Source organism: Acanthaster planci, linkage group LG16, assembly GCF_054643075.1.
Source record: "Acanthaster planci isolate LZ-2023a linkage group LG16, COTS_SCS, whole genome shotgun sequence".
In the NCBI taxonomy this organism is placed as follows: Eukaryota; Metazoa; Echinodermata; class Asteroidea; order Valvatida; family Acanthasteridae; genus Acanthaster; species Acanthaster planci.
In genome coordinates, this window is record NC_141792.1 from 11,732,756 (window position 1) to 11,750,730 (window position 17,975).

At 42.7% G+C, this 17,975-nt stretch overlaps 1 protein-coding gene across 10 annotated transcripts; it reads right to left on the reverse strand.

Moving 5' to 3' along the window:
• Window positions 1-14: 14 nt before the first annotated feature.
• LOC110979030 (pleckstrin homology domain-containing family M member 1-like) lies at window positions 15-17,078 on the reverse strand. Of its 10 annotated transcripts, none has more exons than XM_022234483.2 (18): window positions 16,944-17,078; window positions 16,541-16,904; window positions 14,833-14,995; window positions 14,068-14,150; window positions 13,588-13,628; window positions 13,282-13,360; window positions 12,588-12,683; window positions 11,478-11,628; window positions 10,233-10,379; window positions 8,235-9,062; window positions 7,321-7,439; window positions 6,117-6,221; window positions 4,458-4,560; window positions 3,799-3,921; window positions 3,248-3,360; window positions 2,791-2,922; window positions 2,056-2,226; window positions 15-1,532 (listed from the first exon to the last, which is right to left on the reverse strand). In XM_022234483.2, the coding sequence occupies exons 3-18, from the start codon at window positions 14,846-14,848 to the stop codon at window positions 1,392-1,394; spliced, it is 2,448 nt and encodes an 815-aa protein (XP_022090175.2). In that variant the 5' UTR covers window positions 14,849-14,995; window positions 16,541-16,904; window positions 16,944-17,078; the 3' UTR covers window positions 15-1,391. The 10 variants fall into 10 exon arrangements, with proteins under 10 accessions (XP_022090175.2, XP_022090172.2, XP_022090177.2 ...); XM_022234480.2 differs by having other exon boundaries at window positions 14,833-15,037; XM_022234485.2 differs by lacking the exons at window positions 16,541-16,904; window positions 16,944-17,078 and adding an exon at window positions 16,320-16,523 and having other exon boundaries at window positions 14,833-14,897.
• Window positions 17,079-17,975: the final 897 nt, after the last annotated feature.

A 17,975-nucleotide genomic window follows, 5' to 3' on the forward strand; every position in this document is an offset into this window, starting at 1 on the left:
TGTAAACGTACAGGTGCATTCGGCAATTTGGTTTGCTTTATTACCAGTAATACTTGGGATTTTGATACAGATCGCATAGATCAATATTAAATTAGCATTACCCTCACAATTGAAAACTCACCAATTATACATTACACATTAGAAACATTTCGTTATGGTACATATCTGAGCATTTCATTACCCACAATAAGCTAATGTTTGCCAACAGTTTCCAGAAAAGTCACAGCTAAAGACATTGGTTTTTCAGTCGTGTTGACAACCTACCCATTGTGGACTCTGACCATGTTCGGTTGAAAAGCCCATTACATGTAGTTGTTCGAAGCTCAGTTTTATGACATATTGCACATTGAATTCCTTGATGCAATGTTTTCTGTCCCAGTTGCACAAGGTTCTGTAGTTCATTTTGTAAGCAGAGTTGCGTAGAATAAATGCTGCAGAAACAATTTCTGAGTCTGTTTGCAAATTGTCCGAAGTTCCATGACAGAAGATACTCTATGACACGATAACTGTGAAACAAGTGTTACTTTTAAACTTGTAGCAAAGAATATACGGCTGCTAAGGAAGGCATCTTCCAAGCGATACAAACTTGTGTGCGAAGTTTTGTTAAAATTGGCCTCACCAGACGCGTGTGGATTGCAAAACTGTCACCATGGAGTGTTAATTAAAACAAAAAAGCCAGTCACATAAACATACGGGTATTCATGTTACAACCTCATTTATCTCCTGTGGATCCGAACAATAGGTCGGTCGTGTACCAGGTAAGGTGAGATGCAACAAAATGCTAGCTTTGATTACAAAAAGTACAGAGCAGACCTGGCACCGACACATCACACGGCCCGTTTCCGCTGGTCAGTTTTCAGTGGTTGGTTTGCGTGGGTCAGTTTCCCATGGTCACTTCCCACGGTCACTCCAGAAAAATGGGCCCTTTGTTGAGTAATGTGAATACAACCTTAAAACACATACAGCGCTTAGGGGTTTATGTAAAGTTGAAATAGGTGGAGGACACGAGGTTGGAAAAAAAAACAGCGAAGCACATACATGTTTCAGGTTGATTACAAATGACTCACTTCATGTAAATTGATGAGAATCACAAGTCCCCAGGCTTATTTGCCAGGAAAATGTCTTAATCCTCTGAAATCAGCCACTGTGCAAACCCAGAATTCTCACCTGTCCCAAAAGATCTTTCTTAATCATGTAAATCCTCCAAAGGCCTCCTGGGGAACTCTGGAAGATAATTTCGGCTACGTTAGGACTGATATATTTTTGTAACTTATAGTGCTGCCGATGTCATTATGAAGATACATGTTCAATGAACTAAAAATGTTTATAACTACATTGTGGATACCTGCACCTACTGGAGCTGTCATGGGGTTTAAATTTTTTTGGTCTAGTTATGTAAATGGGGACGCAAAATCCAGATCTTGGGGTGACGCCTGCAGTTGCTGATTTCTGAGAAGGCGTCGCTTGCATTTTGGGCATGGTGTCACGTCTGACTTGCAGGCCTTGTGGAAAACAGTTTTACAGGTATCACACTGCGATGCAAATAAAGATTGAAGAGACCATTTAGATTTGTCCAAAGAAATCTGTCACCGTTTCTGTAGGTCTTCAGACTTCTTTGGTTGGCAAAAGACTAGGGGAGCTATATTTCTTGTGTTCATTCAGTGTAATCTGTTAAATCGGGTAAGTCAGACTTTTGGGGGTTCCATGCCTTGGTTTCACTTTTATGAAAATGTGCCTTAAAACATTTCGATATACTTAACCACAAATTTTAAATTGTTCATCAGCAAAAGTGACATTAACTTGTAACGAAGTTTTATTTCAGTCCTTTTTTTTCTCAGGTGCCAAAAAAAAATGTTAACCTCGCATTCAATTCAATATGGCCGACTGGTGAGTAAGGCCAAACAAGATAGTTATTGCAGAAAGACTGAGATTATAATTAGTTTTCAGAGCTTAGTTTGTGGTTAGGTTGGGAGACAAGGACAGGAAAAACGTTTTGCCAAGTGGTTGAAAGCAGTAATATACTCCTGAAAAAGAGGACGGCTACAAGCTACTTACTCGGACAGTCAGATCGGTGTCAAATGGATAGATGATCTTGGGACTCTCGCAGATGAGACAGATGAAGCCTTTCTGACTACAGAGGGCACACTGCTGGACGTGCTTGGCCGCAAAGACAATGACTTTCCTCAGAAAGTGAAGCAGCACGCCCGATTGCACTTGGAGAAAATCCTTGGAATTGTGCAAAAGAGACATTGGATGTTAAAGATTGCAAAATTTCCTTCCATTAAATCAGGCAATGCAAGATGTAACCCTAATTTGTTAATTTGCGGCACAAAAATAAGCATTGCTCGAAGTTTTCTGAAGAAAAAAGATCAACCAAATGAAAAAATCTATCAAATAAAAACATCTAAAAGTTTCTTCATCTCAAATTACTAAAATCTCATAAGAGTGAACCTTCCTTTGTCATTTACACCCTTCCCTTAATAAGTACATTTAATTTGGAGTGAAAATACATTATTTTTATTATTATTAATATTATTTATTTGAGCAAAGCAATATAACAGAGTTTAAGAGTGTACATAAAAGCAAATCAATGACAACAAAATTACAAGGCTGAACAAAGAATACGAAAGAAAACAAACAGGCAGGATGTGTGGACCAAGCGTGAACAACAACTGAAAAACCAGGACAAGACACGTGACTGTTATGTGAGGTAGGGACTGCAAAAGTAAAATTAACTACTGCGTTTTTATCTTGTCTGTTCTGCTCCGCTAAAAAGTAGAAGAAAATTACCATGACTGAGTACAGGTGCACATGGTCCAGCATGTACTCTCGTGGCCAGATTCTCTTACGGAGTCCTTCAGCAACTGACTGCTTACACGTGAACAGGTACGCCTTCAAGTATTTCAGCTGAGTACGTACTCGCTGAAAAAACATCAAGGATGGATAAAAATTGGACAATCTTTGGCTGAAGGAAAGATAACTTGTCTGGAGTAGATTTTAGGTTATTTAGTCTGTTTACTGTTTTTTAAGGCTTTTCCAAAAGTTTTATTTACAGTGTGTCTCAATTTCCCTTTGGAGGCTTCTTTTCAGAACTCTAGATCTTCAACTCTCAAAGTGTGCGATAAATATGTTAGGTTGTGTACTCCAGGTGCTACATAAACAACAGATGGCTCGCTCTAGACAGACTGAAGTGATGCCAAGGGTTGAATGGGGAAACCTTGTTCCTGAAGGAGCTTGTGAGACTCACCAAGACATTGGCAAGTTCAGAGGAGGCTTTGTAGAGCGACATGTTGCATTCCTTAACGTCGATCAGTGGCATCTCTTCAATCTGCTGCAGGAACAACTTGGTGTGCACAGCAACTACAAGTTAGGAGAGAAAGGTGTGCGTGAGGTGAATAGTAACGTTAGTTACGTTTGGACCTCCACTGCTTGTCAAAGCTAATAACCAGTCAAAATATATTAAGTATCAGATAGAATTTCGACTGGCAACCCCTCTCACCTAAATCAAACATTTCTGTGTTCAGCAGATTTTTCACCAACACAGGACAGAATCCAGAACCAAATTTTGGGAGGGGGGGAGGGTAAAACAGTTCAAAATTTCTTTGTATAACCTCTTGACCTTTCTTAGAGGTGAGACTAAATTTGGGGTTCTTTACCTTAAGAAGAGAATCGAAACAGTCCCCAAAATTGCTTGTTCTTGGGCTGCGCCATCCTGTTGGCCATCCCTCCCTTCCAATCAATCAGCAGCAGAGGGCTGCTGTGCACCTGCTGTGGCCAAGACAAGCCAACAATATCTACCTTTGTGCTTACGGAAGTCCCAGTTGTACAGAATCCTAGCTGGAATGACGGCTTCATCGTCCTTGTGACAATCGTAGCAATAGTAATTGCCGTCATAGCTACAGACCCGTGCCTTTCCGTAAACTGGGGGGGGGGAAATGATTAGGAATTAAGAATCTGAAGGTGATGAATTCTACTTTCCACACGAACGTTAATCTCCACTCTGCCTTCACCCTCATGGTGAAAACCAGCAATTTCAAACTTCAAAATCACGTCTTCAAGTGCTTAAAATGAGAACACTCAACAGTGTTCTAGCCACGGTGGGCGGCACCACTCGGTACTGCAAATTTCCGCCCGGTTCTCAGGTTCAAAGTGGCTGTGCCGCCCAGCATGGATTTTCCAAAACATGAACTGAAATATTACTGAAAATGTACCAATTTCAAGCATCAGAAAGGGTTAAGACCCAGATGTGAAATTATGGGATATAACGTAGCCTCCCCCGAGGCAGCGTGCACATGTTTGCAGTCTTGGCTCAAGGCCAGCCGAACAGCAGTATTGATAGAGGGCGCAAATCCAGTATGGCTACGAGCCACGAGAGCTCCAGTCACCGCGCGCTACGCTTCACAATCCAAACATTTACCAAGCACTAAAATGGTCCTCGCTAAAACACTGACACTCACTTATGCCAACTGGCCTGGAGCAACCTTTGCACTGGTAATTTTGCTTGTCCAAGCCTTTCTCTCGACCAATCTCGGTGATCATCGCCAGTAGAGATTGCGTTCTCTGAAAGACAGAAAGTATACCGCTAATATGCAGCCATCCTCCTCTGCCGGACAATTTTAGCATTTCAACAGAAGTACCACAAATAAATTGTTCCTGTCCGTGCCTCAAGAATATACATTTATTCTCAAGAATGTCGCTAACCTCCAGTAACTACTCTTGTTATCTTGAACTCTTAAAATTCTATTCTGGGCCGTTTTCCAATACTCAACTTCGTCTCCGTCTCAGGCTTCATTCCCAAAATCAATCCCCGATTGTGGGCCTGAAGCATTTAAATTGCATTGGATTTCTGCAAATTTTGGTTCTCTTACATCTTATTTGATATTTTGTGGCACTATTAGACTAATTACTGAGCTCACAGCTTCAAAGTCAACTAGTTAAAAAACAGTTGAAGCCCACGACGGAGCCGAAGTTGAGTATTGGAAAACGGCCCTAATATACTTCAAATTCAATTTTGCCTGCTCCTTAAGTTCTCCATATGATTCTGTGTTTATACTTCATCAACCTCTTCTTCCTACACAGAGAAACTGCTTGACCTTCCAGATGTGAATACTTTTTGGCTTTAAAGTAGGAGTTTTGTTTCACGGGCATGATACTTGGATGGAGATTTAAATAATTCGGCTAGAAATGTGTGGACATGTGTCTGCTGCACTGATCAGACATCTGCCTGCATAACTGGTTTACGCTGGTGGACAAAAACTTTGAGAGATGCCTAAAATGGACACATACAACATCAGTGCATTGCCGCAACCAAAACCCAAAGACCCTAAAAAAAAGGAGGGTAAATCCAAGGCAAAGTCCACATAAAAATACAACAAGGACAGCCTGGAGATAACTTGTTCCATTACAATTTGTTTCATGCGTGCCCAGGCGAGGTATGCTGTATTTTTATGTGCACAAAAAGAAAATGTAAAGCTCAACACAAGGTATAAAACCACTGGATTCAGCATGGCGGACAAAAACTGAAAGCATGCACAAGGTAAGCAGAATGGGCTCACAAAACAAGAACTTTGAGACATTGGTTAAAATCAACATAAAACATGCTCAGCTTTTGGACAGAATTAAAGAATTTAAATAGAATTTAAAAAAAAATTCCCACAAATGTGAGCCATGATTTAAATGACAAAACCAAGCAGGCTTGGAAGATACAAATCCATTTACATTATTGTTTGCCTCTACGGGCCATAGTCTGAATGGCCCGAGAGAATTACGTCATGCTTTTAAGTTAGAAACTGTGAACAAACAAGCAAAGAAAGATAAAGGCTTTGTTTTAAGAGCTCAGGTTACAATGTGCATGTACGCATGCTCCTTGTCAAGTTTATCTCATAGACTGCATGGAACAATTCCCAACACACATTTCTGCAAAGCTGTTGCTCTTGGCATTGGAGGAAATTTTCTTTGTTTTGGTTTAAAGTGGAAATGCCAAAAAAGCTCATCTGGAGTCTTCAGGATGGGTGATTCTGCCCGTGAAGTGTTAGTGAATGAATTTTGTTTGTGGGAAGGGGAAGGGCAGGGCTTGGGAATCCAGAGGCTTTGACCTTTATCAAGAAGCCACTTACAGCGTCGGCGTATTGTGATGTTGGTGAGGTACTTAAAGGAATTACCTCAAAGTCTGAGGGCAAGTCGTCGAGGTCAGACGGACTGCGGACACGAGATGTTAACGCCTAGGACCAGAAGCAGGTATTATGTCACGTACGACAGCGGATTAAGGGAAGCTGAGGAGTCAGTGGCATAACTGGGGTACAGTTCGCAGGGGGCACTTGACAGCACTCATCTTCTCGAGGAAGTAAGTTTACTCTGTGAGTTTGGTCACAGTTGAAACACTGACCAAGGCAGACTGTCTCCAATTGTTTTTCCTTCACTCGACGTTGAGAGCAGGGCACATGGGAGGGCAAAAGCCTATACCCCCCCCGCCCAGTTATGCCACTGACAGGGATAAGAATTAACCTCTAGGCACCAGAAGTGAAACTGTGAGCACATAACGAGTGAATTCCATTCAGATAAAACAAACTTCAGAAACAATTTTGAACCCTTCATCTTGTACCTATCTCTAACCCCACAGTGTTTTGACCAGATACCCTGCTGCGATGCAACAACAGCAATCCGAACTTTATCAAAGATTCCAACGGGTCGGTCATCTCCAGCCAAACAGTGTCGGGGTCCCAGTCTACCGGCCACCACAACATTTGAAAGCAAAAGTAATCAATGGGTCTGGCTTCTGTGGTCTACAATGCTAAACTGCCCAATGCCACAAGGTCCCACAGATAGCCAAGCATTCGGTAAGATTAGGGTTATGGGGGAATAAAAAGAGGGCTGTTGGCGTGACAGGAACATCTAAGTCTGGTGGCGTCAAGTTGACCATTCACTGGAATGCTTGGGTACCACACATCGAAGCAGAGCCACCAAAATTTTACAGTCAAAAAGTCCCGGACACCTGTGCTGTCCTTTGCAGCTCAACAGGCATAAGCTCTTTGCCATAAAAAAGCAAAATGTAACTGGATCTTGCAAAGCAAGTTTAGAGAATGTTTTTTAAGTGAAGAGGCTTTTTTCCCCTTGCAGTTGAAAATTCATTTTGGGAATTTATAATCAACCCTACTATGGAGGTCTCAGATCCTCAATAATGAAACAAAACCGAGAATGAAAAATGAAAATATATGCACAAGCTCCATGGTGACTCATTCCGAGGGATCACATCACAAGATAGGCAATGGGGCGCAACTTGAGACTACAAAATATCAACAAAAGGAAAGTGTAAATACCTACCCCTTCTATGGGCGGGGCTTGATGGTTGTCTGCCCGTTGATCCAAGGCTTCTGGGAATGACGTAGGGGGCTGGGGGCCCTGTAGGCTATACTGCTGTAGCATGGTTTTGTAACTGAGTGCTGCTTGAACATGAACAAAAACTGATGAATTTATCAAATTGAGATTTTTAGGGCTTATATTTAGAACGGTATCAGTTTTAACATGGATGAGTTTCGAGTCTGGAACTTAAAGTGTGAAAATGCTACTTTGCCTCAAGATACTGTGGGTTTTTATGGAAATCAAAAGATGGTAGCTTAGGTGCAAGTGAAATTGTTGGCAATAAAGTAGATTCTTTTTTTTTTTTAATCCACAAAGGTAGCTAACCTTATAAATGGAAACTCATCACTTTAATAATTCCACAGACAAATGCAGACCAAAACCAAAAAAAGGAAACGATGAAAGTGAATGAAAGGTTAAGAAGCAGCAGAGACTAGGATGAAGTTACAGCACTTCCTAAACCCATCTTAAACCCCCCAGAGCCACATCTGAGCTCAGCCTCAAGACTAGAGCTGTACCCGAAAGTCTTGGCTGTGGCTATGAGAGTACAGGTTGGCGTAGTGGTTCTTTTCTCGCCTTCCACCTCTGCGGTCCAGGTTGGAATCTTGGTTTTCAGTCGCTACATGACTCCGTGGGTTTTACCCAGAATATTCCTCTGGGGTTTTCCTCCCACCTCTCAAACTGTATTCCCGCTTCTCTTTGTCTCCTCTCAACAGGTTTCTTCAGGCTTGCGAGCTACAGTGCCAAAGGCACTTCTTGGTGTCATTACCAGAAATGATTAATAATGATAACAATCTATGGGAGGCAAATGCAGCTGCTCGCTGGTGGCTTTTCATGAGGGCACGTATCATCGCTATGACTTTCTGTCGCAGGCTTACTTTTAGAAGCATCCGGGGGTACTGATTCCTGGCTTGGCGTGTCCGGCGAGAGCTGGTTCTGAAACTCTGAAGACCAGCCGCTCATGGCCCCCAGGCTGTTGCCATGGACATGCTGGGGGTCTTCCTCATTGCCGCCCTCATCGGGGCTTCCCTTGGCTACATCTGCCGGTGGTTGCACCACCTCAACAGCGCCCTCTTGGGTCCCTGTTTGGTGGTCGTCGTGGGGTGTCTCTGGATTTGGAGTTGCATTTTCTTTGGCGTCGTAGATGTCGGTCTGGCTAGGGATGTGTAAGTTGGTTTCTAGGATACTGAATGGATTAACTGGTTCCCTGCCTGACACATCTTGCTTCACATTAAGTTCAGAGGGTTTCTCCTTTCTTTCCGTCTGACGTTCTTCCATGTTCACCTCAAATTCTTTGGCTTTGCTGTCATCTGCCGCCTGATAAACTGTTTCAACTCTGCCACTCTCGACTTTGGAGTCAGTGTGGTTGGCAGGACTCTCTGATACCATGTGGATGACGATACTATCCTCATAGCTATCCTGTCGAATTTCAGGCAGGTCCTTGTCCGAAGCAGGCAGGCCTCCCCCGTTCTCTGGAGTGGTTGGGTCCGCATCAGTGGAAACGGTGAGCCCACCCATTCTCAACAGGGTGGATCCATCCTCGGAGGGGCTGCGCAGGAGGGTGCTGCTGATCTCACACTCGTGGAAGCTCTCTTCAAAAGACAGGCCCCTGTCCCTAGGCGGATGGGTGCCATCCCCTTTCGTCTTAGTCACCAGCAGATCCTGTGTTGTTCGGTCTCCTTGATGTATTCCTAGAGGAGGCCCACCTGAACAAGGGGGAAAAAATCTCAGAATAACAGAAAGAACTTTTAGCTGTCTGAGTGAATATAGGGACCTACAGCACTGAACACAGTGCTGTGTTTACAAGTCCTTTCACAGGTCCGGTCATAATTAACGGGGTGGACAATGACAAAAGAATGCTTTTGTCACAGCTCATTTGAATAGCTTGTTAATTGGCTTAAGACTGAACGACTAGTGATGGCCTTACAGGGACTAGTGATGGACTTACAGGGACTTGTGATGGCATTACAGGGACTTGTGATGGACTTATACGGACTTGTGATGGCCTTACAGGGACTTGTGATGGCCTTATAGGGACTTGTGATGGACTCACAGGGACTTGTGATGGCCTTATAGGGACTTGTGATGGACTTACAGGGACTTGTGATGGCCTTATAGGGACTTGTGATGGACTCACAGGGACTTGTGATGGCCTGACAGGGACTTGTGATGACATTACAGGGACTTGTGATGGCCTTACAGGGACTTGTGATGGACTTACATGGACTTGTGATGGCCTTACAAGGACTTGTGATGGACTCACAGGGACTTGTGATGGCCTTATAAGGACTTGTGATGGACTCACAGGGACTTGTGATGGCCTCACAGGGACTTGTGATGGCCTTACAGGGACTTGTGATGGCCTTACAGGGACTTGTGATGGCTTTACTGCTGGAGTAGTATTTGTACTACTTCAACAAAAATACAACTGTGAATAAGCCAATTTGACATTCCAAGAACCCATACAAAAAATGAACTACGTCCTGAGTCACTCGGAACAATCAATATGAGTACACAAGATCGGCTGTGTCGGCATGGCCGTACCCACATCCATGAAAACCAAACAGGGTCATGCCGACCTGATGTCACATGCTTTGGTCACAAACGACCTTGTCTTTTTGAAATACCAAATGACTTATTCTATATTCATGGCGCCTAAACTGGCAAATTTTCAAAACTTTTCTCTTAAGGTGATATCATTGAAACTTATGAGTTCACATTTGTTAAAGGTGCGTCTTTCTGGCAAATGTACATGAAACACTGATGGTCAATGCACTTACATATTGCACTTTAATAAATGAACATGTGCACTGGCAAACGTTTGAGTGAAATTTCTCAACTGAATTCCAAACTGGTGCTAAGTTTCGGACACTCACCTGTGACGATTCTCTTGGAAGTGTTCGGGTTGCTCTGGGTCCTCTCCCTGGGCGATTCCCAGGAACCCGCCAGGATCATAGGGGCCGCTCCCCACACATTCAGCAGAGAGGAGTTGAAGGACAGTTGGAAGGTGAAATTGACCAGGCCTGCCGGGACGGGAAAAACAGATGGAATTTGTTGCCGTAATCCAAACGTTATTCGAAAGGGCTGCAGCAGTGGAAAAATTCTAAAACTGGAGCTGGTACTCACTGTGTGACTTGCCACTACACGCCCAATCGGTGACAAAAGAGAACATGATGAACTGGAATACTGCTCTTCGAATGCGCATACAAAGGTGACTCATTGTTTTGGGTGAATTTATTTATTTTCTTTATCAATTGATTGGCTTTTTTTTTGTAAATGATAATCACCTTGGACAAGGTTACACCAAAGTGAAGACTACATTAGCCCTATCCCCCTAAGGTGTATGTAAAAGCATATTGGCATTTTTTGTAGGATTCAGGACTGTTAGGGTTAAAGAAGCCTTCACAGAACAACGCCACCAGGGTATAACAGAGCACAATTTTGTACAGTTTTCACAATAAACCCCTTCCAAATCACAGTGCATCTTTACCTTCAAACATCATATTAGTGTTGACCGTAGGGGTTAAACAATGAAGTCCCATGCGTTCAAGGGAACAGAGATAAAAGTTGGCCACCATGGATCAGAGGCAGTGACAGTTATCTCAAGTAAACGAGGCTCCTTCTGATAGCATAAACTGTTAAGCAAACATGAGCCATTGAGGAATGTTTTGTGACATTTGGACAACTTTTAAAATGAGGTATACAGGTCTGACCAGGCTGCATGCAATCTTTTGAATACTTTTCTTCGAACTATCTGACTAAACAAAATTAACAATTTAAAAAATGCTCTGAAACATTCCAGGACAGGAAGACTAAGAGGTACACTATTAGCAACAGACTTTAATTGGGAATAGTACCTACTGAATATCCAAAAGTCATCAAAACATCATGGAATGACCCATACGTTCCTGTCGGTATGTTTCGCTTTGCTGCAGAGGATGGTCAAATAAAAGTGCCATAACATTTTTCTCCCTGCCCTAGATTGGTTAGTCCTGTGTTCAAATCTGTCTGGTAAAAGCCCGAGTACAGGTTACGGGATGGAATGATGCTCTAATGCTAGACAATGAGCAATACAGTGTCTTGTCCTGAGACAAGACTCTCCATAATAAACTGTGACGCACCTTGCAGATAGTTTTTCATGATGTGCGGCTCTTCCGGGTCGCGCAAGAAGGACGTTCTCTTGTAGTGGCTCTGAATCACCTTCACGTCGGACAGCATGGCGTCCATGTAACTATCCATGAGGCCGTCGTTAAGAGCTAGTCTAACCCATGCCTGTTGGCCAGGCAGAAACAAAATACTGGTCAGGGTTCATACACCCTTGAGAAAAAAATTTGAGGACTATTCCAGGTCCAAAGTTTGATTTTTCCAGGACTTAATTCAGGTTCTGACAGTGATAATCGCACCACGAGGTAGGCTTACAGTGTACAGAAAGCTGGCGATTATAAAAAAATAAACTTCCCCTAGTCCATTCAACATTAAGGAAAAAGGATCGACACAGTCACAGTTTTACTTTTACAATGAGTTTTACTGGTTTATAATGACTACAAATATTTAATTGCGTATTAAATAAAGTATGTAAGTTTAACAGAGAATGATTTCATGATTATAGCCACAACAGACAGTTCACAAGGGAGCTACAAAAAAACGAAGGTAAAAGTTGACTACAAGAAAGTTTAGTAATGACATCCTTGGTGCCCCGTGCATGCAAAATAGAGAGAACCACATTGTGGGCACCATCTAAAATTGAATTCGCTCATAGTGCTGCGTGCAGCGCGCATGTTTTCGAGTGTGTAGACCATGCATGGTGAATAATGTACAAGTGTATTGCACCGCGCAACAGCAACAATGTACGCAGGGACGGATTGATTGCGGTAAATTTTTGGTCACAGTTTATTAGATCATTTTTGTCTCATTTTTAAAGTGACATTGATTTTACTGCAATTTCCAGAAATTTCCAGGACTTCTTTTAAAAACTAAGCATTTTCCAGGACTTTCCAGGATGGGTATAAAATTCCAGGACTTTCCAGGTTTTCCAGGAGGTGTGCGAACCCTGAATGGTACTCTTGCATCATCAACCACCAACCGGCAATACTTTGGCGACTCCAAGAAGATACATAAGAACTGTCATGTAACTTTGTGAAACTGGTCCACATCTGGTTGTTTTTTTTAGCTTTTCTGCAAAATGGGGTCTTGTTTTTTTTGGGCGGGGGGAGAGGTTTAAATCATCTTACCCTGCAGTAGCCAATCTCTGTGTTGACCTGGGTTAACCCCTTAAGTTGGGAAATGACATCCTTGTGGGTGAACTTCATCAGAAATGGCCACGGAGTCTATAAGATGCAATGCAACAAATTTTACATCTTACACATACATTCTCAGAGAAATGCACTGGTGGCTGACAAAAAAAACCCAATAACCTGCTCTAGAACATCCCTACTTTCAGAAAGCGTCAATTCTCCCATTCCTCACAGTGAGTTTTTGTGGGCGAGGGCTTTTCAAGACACCGAACCTTTCATTCATTTCATGCATTTTATGTGATCACAGAGTTTCCTGGTGGCTGTCAGGCTCACTGTAAGTGGTCATTTTTTTGCCAAGAATTGTGTGGGAAGAAAACACACCGCTGTCAAGCGTACAGCAAAAACACAAACCCTAACACTCCTCAGTCCTCCAACAGGTGAAGGATTGAGGAGGGTTAGGGTTAAGCACACCAGAGGGCGTCTCCCTCTGACAATGATTTTTGCATTTATCAACAGAGGACTACAAAGTGCATGGATCCCACCAGGTTACCTAACTCTAACATTCAGCAGAGTCTTAAATTTCCATGATTTCCACCATTCCAGTAACTCCACAAAACAGTACTTTTGAAGATTATCGTTAACTTGGTTGAATTGTTCACTCAGTAGGCACCGCACATGTATGCTCACGTACTTTACTGCTGTATGACTCCTTCAGATGGTGGAGAAGTACTGCTTCAATCAGATTGCAGATCCTGTTGGCTATTTCTCCACTGAAACACAACAGAATTGCATAATTTTGCTCGTGAACTCTGAATAGTATGGTGGACTAAGACCAAGATGGACAACACCAAAAAGTGGCACTACGGCGGTAAGGAAAACATCGGACAATCTCGGATTTAGTGGTGACAGGGTTGCTCAACCTTTCGGCAGGGCTCGTTATGGTCATGACATATCAATGCTCAAAATTGGCTGTTAATTAATTAATTAATCTCTTTACCTTCGTATCGCTGAGTCCGATGAGATGTGATCCTTTTGAAGCTGAAACCAAAAGACGCTTTTGGTAAGAAACACCGAGGATTAAAATGCTGGCTTTGTGATTTTGACCCCCCCTCCCCTCAACCTAACAGGACATTTGTTTTGGTCGGAAAACTTCTGACGTCGGTAAAGACAAACACTGCACAACGAAAGTCTGTGGCTTCTTTTTTTTGTTCTCAAAAATACAGTCTGCAATTAGAAGCAGACAGTGCTATTAGGTTTAGTTCCATATCAGGTGTAGATTTGGATTAGAAAATAAGGGAAATGTTGATTTTGTTGAAGGTGAGTTCAAATGTTTTCATAAGTTCTAGGAGAATAACTTGACAGGATGGTCATTTGTGAAGGGTGTGTGAGGGTGGCAGGAGGTTAGGGGGTTGGGGAAGAGCCCCCCCAACCCCTGCATATGACCCAGGCAATTCAGTGACCGTGACAACCAAGCTACCTTCTTGATGGAAGAGGACAGCTCCCGGCTGAGATAGTGTTTGAGGGAGGCCAGTTTTGCTGCCTCCATCTCATCCATGGATCCTAACAAGGGGACGAAAGATCATTTTGAGGACCACAAACTTTTTTATGACATCTTCCAAGTATGGCATGTTACTATGTTTACTGTCCTTAGAGAAATCTGCACAATTACAGTCAAACCTTGTTAATAAAAGCACAGTTAAGGCAACATTCTGCTCGTAACAGGGAAATTTTTAGGTCTCAATTCTTTGCTCTTCATTGTTTTCATTCTTGATATCGCAAGGCTCCTGTTATGACAAGGTAATTTGCCGAGTCCACAGGACTTATTAACGAGGTTCAACTGTAAATTAGGTTTATCAAATACATGCACTGTCTTGGCCGACCCAGTTTATTTCGGCTAGGTGCCTTCCTGAACCTGTCACAGTCCTCCACTCAGCAGGAAACAAACGACACATTCTTCAAATCACTTTTGCTGCAGGCACCAAAGTCCATGTAAAGTAAAAACAGATACTGGGCTATTCCTCTCCTCAGTGTCACAGAAATTCCGACACCTCAAGATAGATTTTCCAGTTTTTGAAGGCTACAGGGTGTGGATAAACATGATATTGCAAGCATTTTTTTTTTCAGAAGTTGGGCACACAGATGCACTTTTGAGCATGACATGTAAAGAATCCACTAGTACACATTGCACTAGAAACTGCGCTTGTTTTCTTAACTAAAAGATGTGAAAAGCAAAGTAACTGACCTTTCCTCGAAAACATGTTGACGCTCTCTTTGAAAGGAAGTAGGCCTACAGAACTTGGCAGACTTCTAACCCATATTGGGGGGGGTGGATCAACTTGGTCAGGTCAGGTCAGGCGTGGACCCAAGAACAATCCGTGGAGAAGAGCAAAATCAAGGATTAACACCTAGTCACATCAGTGTCGTCGGCTATACTTCTCTGCGAAGACCTTGAGTAATTTTAATTTAATCCTAATACGGCCGTTTCACGATAGTGCGCCACCAAGAGTTTGCAACGCATTGGCCAATCACAGTGCGCGAAATTTGTCGACCCAATGCGCGTTTGGAAAGGGTCGACAAATTTCGCGCGTTATGATTGGCCAACGTGTTGCAAACTCTTGGCGGCGCGCTATTGGGAATCGCCCGTATTGTTCATGACATCTGGAAAAAAGTAGATATTCATAATCAGGGTTTGACTGAGCCCAGGATGTGCCTTTTTGTCACTTGCTGCCATGTCTGTGTATGCCTTGTCAGCTAACTTTTAGAGAGATATATATCAGCCAAAATGACTTTTTTGGAGAGGATTTGATTGAGAAAGTGGAATTCTGGATTGAAGTGATTTACCGCTGGGCAGTTTAAACTGTTATATTCGAGTCCATCACACATACGTACATGTATAATACAGAATTGACCTCATCTGAAAAAGAGAACCCAACTACGGTACATGTAAATGTATGGGAACTAGGGGGACTCCTTTATAGTACATATAACTCTACTGTACCCCATTAAAATTACACAGTAGCAGGATTTCAGTCATAACTTAAGTTTGGCAGCTTAGACGAGTTGCCACGGCTACAGTAACAAAACAAAAATGAGCCAATTTCGACATCATTGTTACAACTGTGAATGTCTTCCCTTGGATGTGCCAAGAAAGATGAGAAGAAATGCAGAACAAAGTTTTAGAGCTATTAACAATTTAAGACTCATCTGCATTTGACATGTTTATGAGTTTTGTGATGCACAATTGCAATGGCGCGACAGCAAATACCATTGATGACGAGTAGGCCTGAGGATATGGCAGTTTTCCAATATTCAACTTCGTCTCCGTCTCATGCTTCGTCTCCGAAACCAGTGGGCCTGAAGTATTCAAATCAAATTAAGGAACTGTTTACCCATTTCGCATCCTTAATCATGATGTTCTGTGGTACTGCGCTTACAACTTCAAAGTAAGGTAGTGAAAAAACACTTTAAGCCTGAGACGGAGCCGAAGTCAAGTATTGGAAAACGGCAAAGTATACCATTTAATTTACAGGCCCAACATTTGCCCACTCAGTAAGTAGTAGGCCTAGAAATTAGAATGAGAAAATGAACCCTTGTTTGCAATATGCCTAAGGCAGGCTATATTGCAAACTGGCTTCGTTTGTTTACTTCTCTAGTGCCGGGTAACTTGTTACACCATTACACCAATTCCCACAATTTTGCACTCTGAAGAGTCCTAAGACTCAAATTTACTTAGCCTACGCCAACAGCAGAAAATCACAGAAGCAGCAGTGGGAACTTCTTCTTGGGTGTTGTGTCCAAAGATCGCATAGTTTCGCTACGATCTGTCGTTGTGTCCCCCATAACGTACGTGTTAATTTCTCTAGGTCAGGTTACCAGATTTTAGTTGATAATAGAGTTGCGCCCAGTCTTTCCTGTATTTTTATAGAGAATTTTTAAAGGAGATTACATACCGCACTGTTCTGTACTACGTGTGACAGTACGGGTAAAACAAATTCCACCCTCCGCCTCGGAACGGTCGAAGTTATGGAGGAAGTTCCGGCCCACAGACGTTGTAAACGCATAGGCCACCAGGTCCTATTCAAAACTAGCTACGGGGAATTTTCTAGCCTTTCATCAAGGCCTTCGCGGCTGTGTTCATGTGTAGCTGCAAAGCGGCTGGACCGGAGACCACGTGAACGAGTGGCGCAGCCACGAGGCCTTTCTCAACTTGTCAGGAATTTCTTATGATTTTCTTCATGTTTTCGGGTTTTGCTACCCCGTTGGGATAGCACAAATCTCAACCAATCATAAGCGAAGGGGTCAGCACACATTAACCTATAAGACTTAAAGGTTTTCATGGTGAAAGAAACTAACCTATTATGCGTATTGAAATTATACAAAAGATGGCGAGCGTGTCAAGTGTGTCGGCGGTCGTGAATGGGCAGGCTAGTTGTCTGTCAGTGAGCAGTATTTGGACAGTTCTTCAGAATATGCTGCTGGAAAACTTCACCTTACCGCGTTTAAATCATAAAAGAAATGCTACATAAATATGAAATTTGGCCTCAAAGTGGTTGCTATAGAGATGATAAACTATTTCCATTTTCAAGCGATCTCTTGCTCTTTTTCCCGCTTAATTTCTCAATTTTAGAAGTTTTTCCAGAACAGGGAGACACTATATACGATAAGCCGGAATCTCAATTACACAATAAAATCAGTTCTATGTAGCTAGAATTTTTTGTTTGACTTTCATGAGTTACACTTGATACTTCTGCGCAGCACGATCTATACATGTGTTTTTCATGAACAAAACCGATACCGCCACAGTACACTGCGCGGCCTGTTACCCGCGACGTACCGCGGCGGCGTACCGTACCGGTATGTGCACGTACATGTACATGCACGCACATGGAGATTCTCGACGGAGCCGGTGTACCGTTCATGTGAATCCTGCGTGTATAGTAAATGTAAACCTGGGGATTTAATACAGTGAATTTCAACAATTCCTGGCACTTTTATAACCTCGATTTCGTTGTTTCGATTCTTCAAAAATCACAATTCAAACGAAAAGTGATCTCCTGGCCACAACCGTGACTTTCCAGAGAAAAAAAAACGGAGGCCAACCTCTTCACGATCGAGGGTCAACGGTCACGGTGGCGCTATTTTGGTCCTAAAAGGTCAAAACAAATCGAACAACTTGTTAAAGGTTTTGAACATTAACTCCCAAAGCCTACGAAGCAAAACTGCAGAGTTCCAATCATTACTTGAGACAGAAAAACCTGATGTAATTATAGGTACAGAAACATGGCTACAGGATGGGATCTGTTCTAGTGAGTTCGCACATCATACCAAGTCTTTTGCCGTGAATCTGACACTACCGGTGTGGTGTCTTGATTGCATTCCGCTTGG

Excerpts from the sequence above, each read along its gene's own strand:
- LOC110979030 (XM_022234483.2), bottom strand. Across the intron at positions 9,063-10,232 it reads TTCCAAGAGAATCGTCACAG|GTGGGCCTCCTCTAGGAATA; the intron begins GTGAGTGTCCGA and ends CCCCTTGTTCAG. Across the intron at positions 3,361-3,798 it reads GGACTTCCGTAAGCACAAAG|TTGCTGTGCACACCAAGTTG; the intron begins GTAGATATTGTT and ends CCTAACTTGTAG.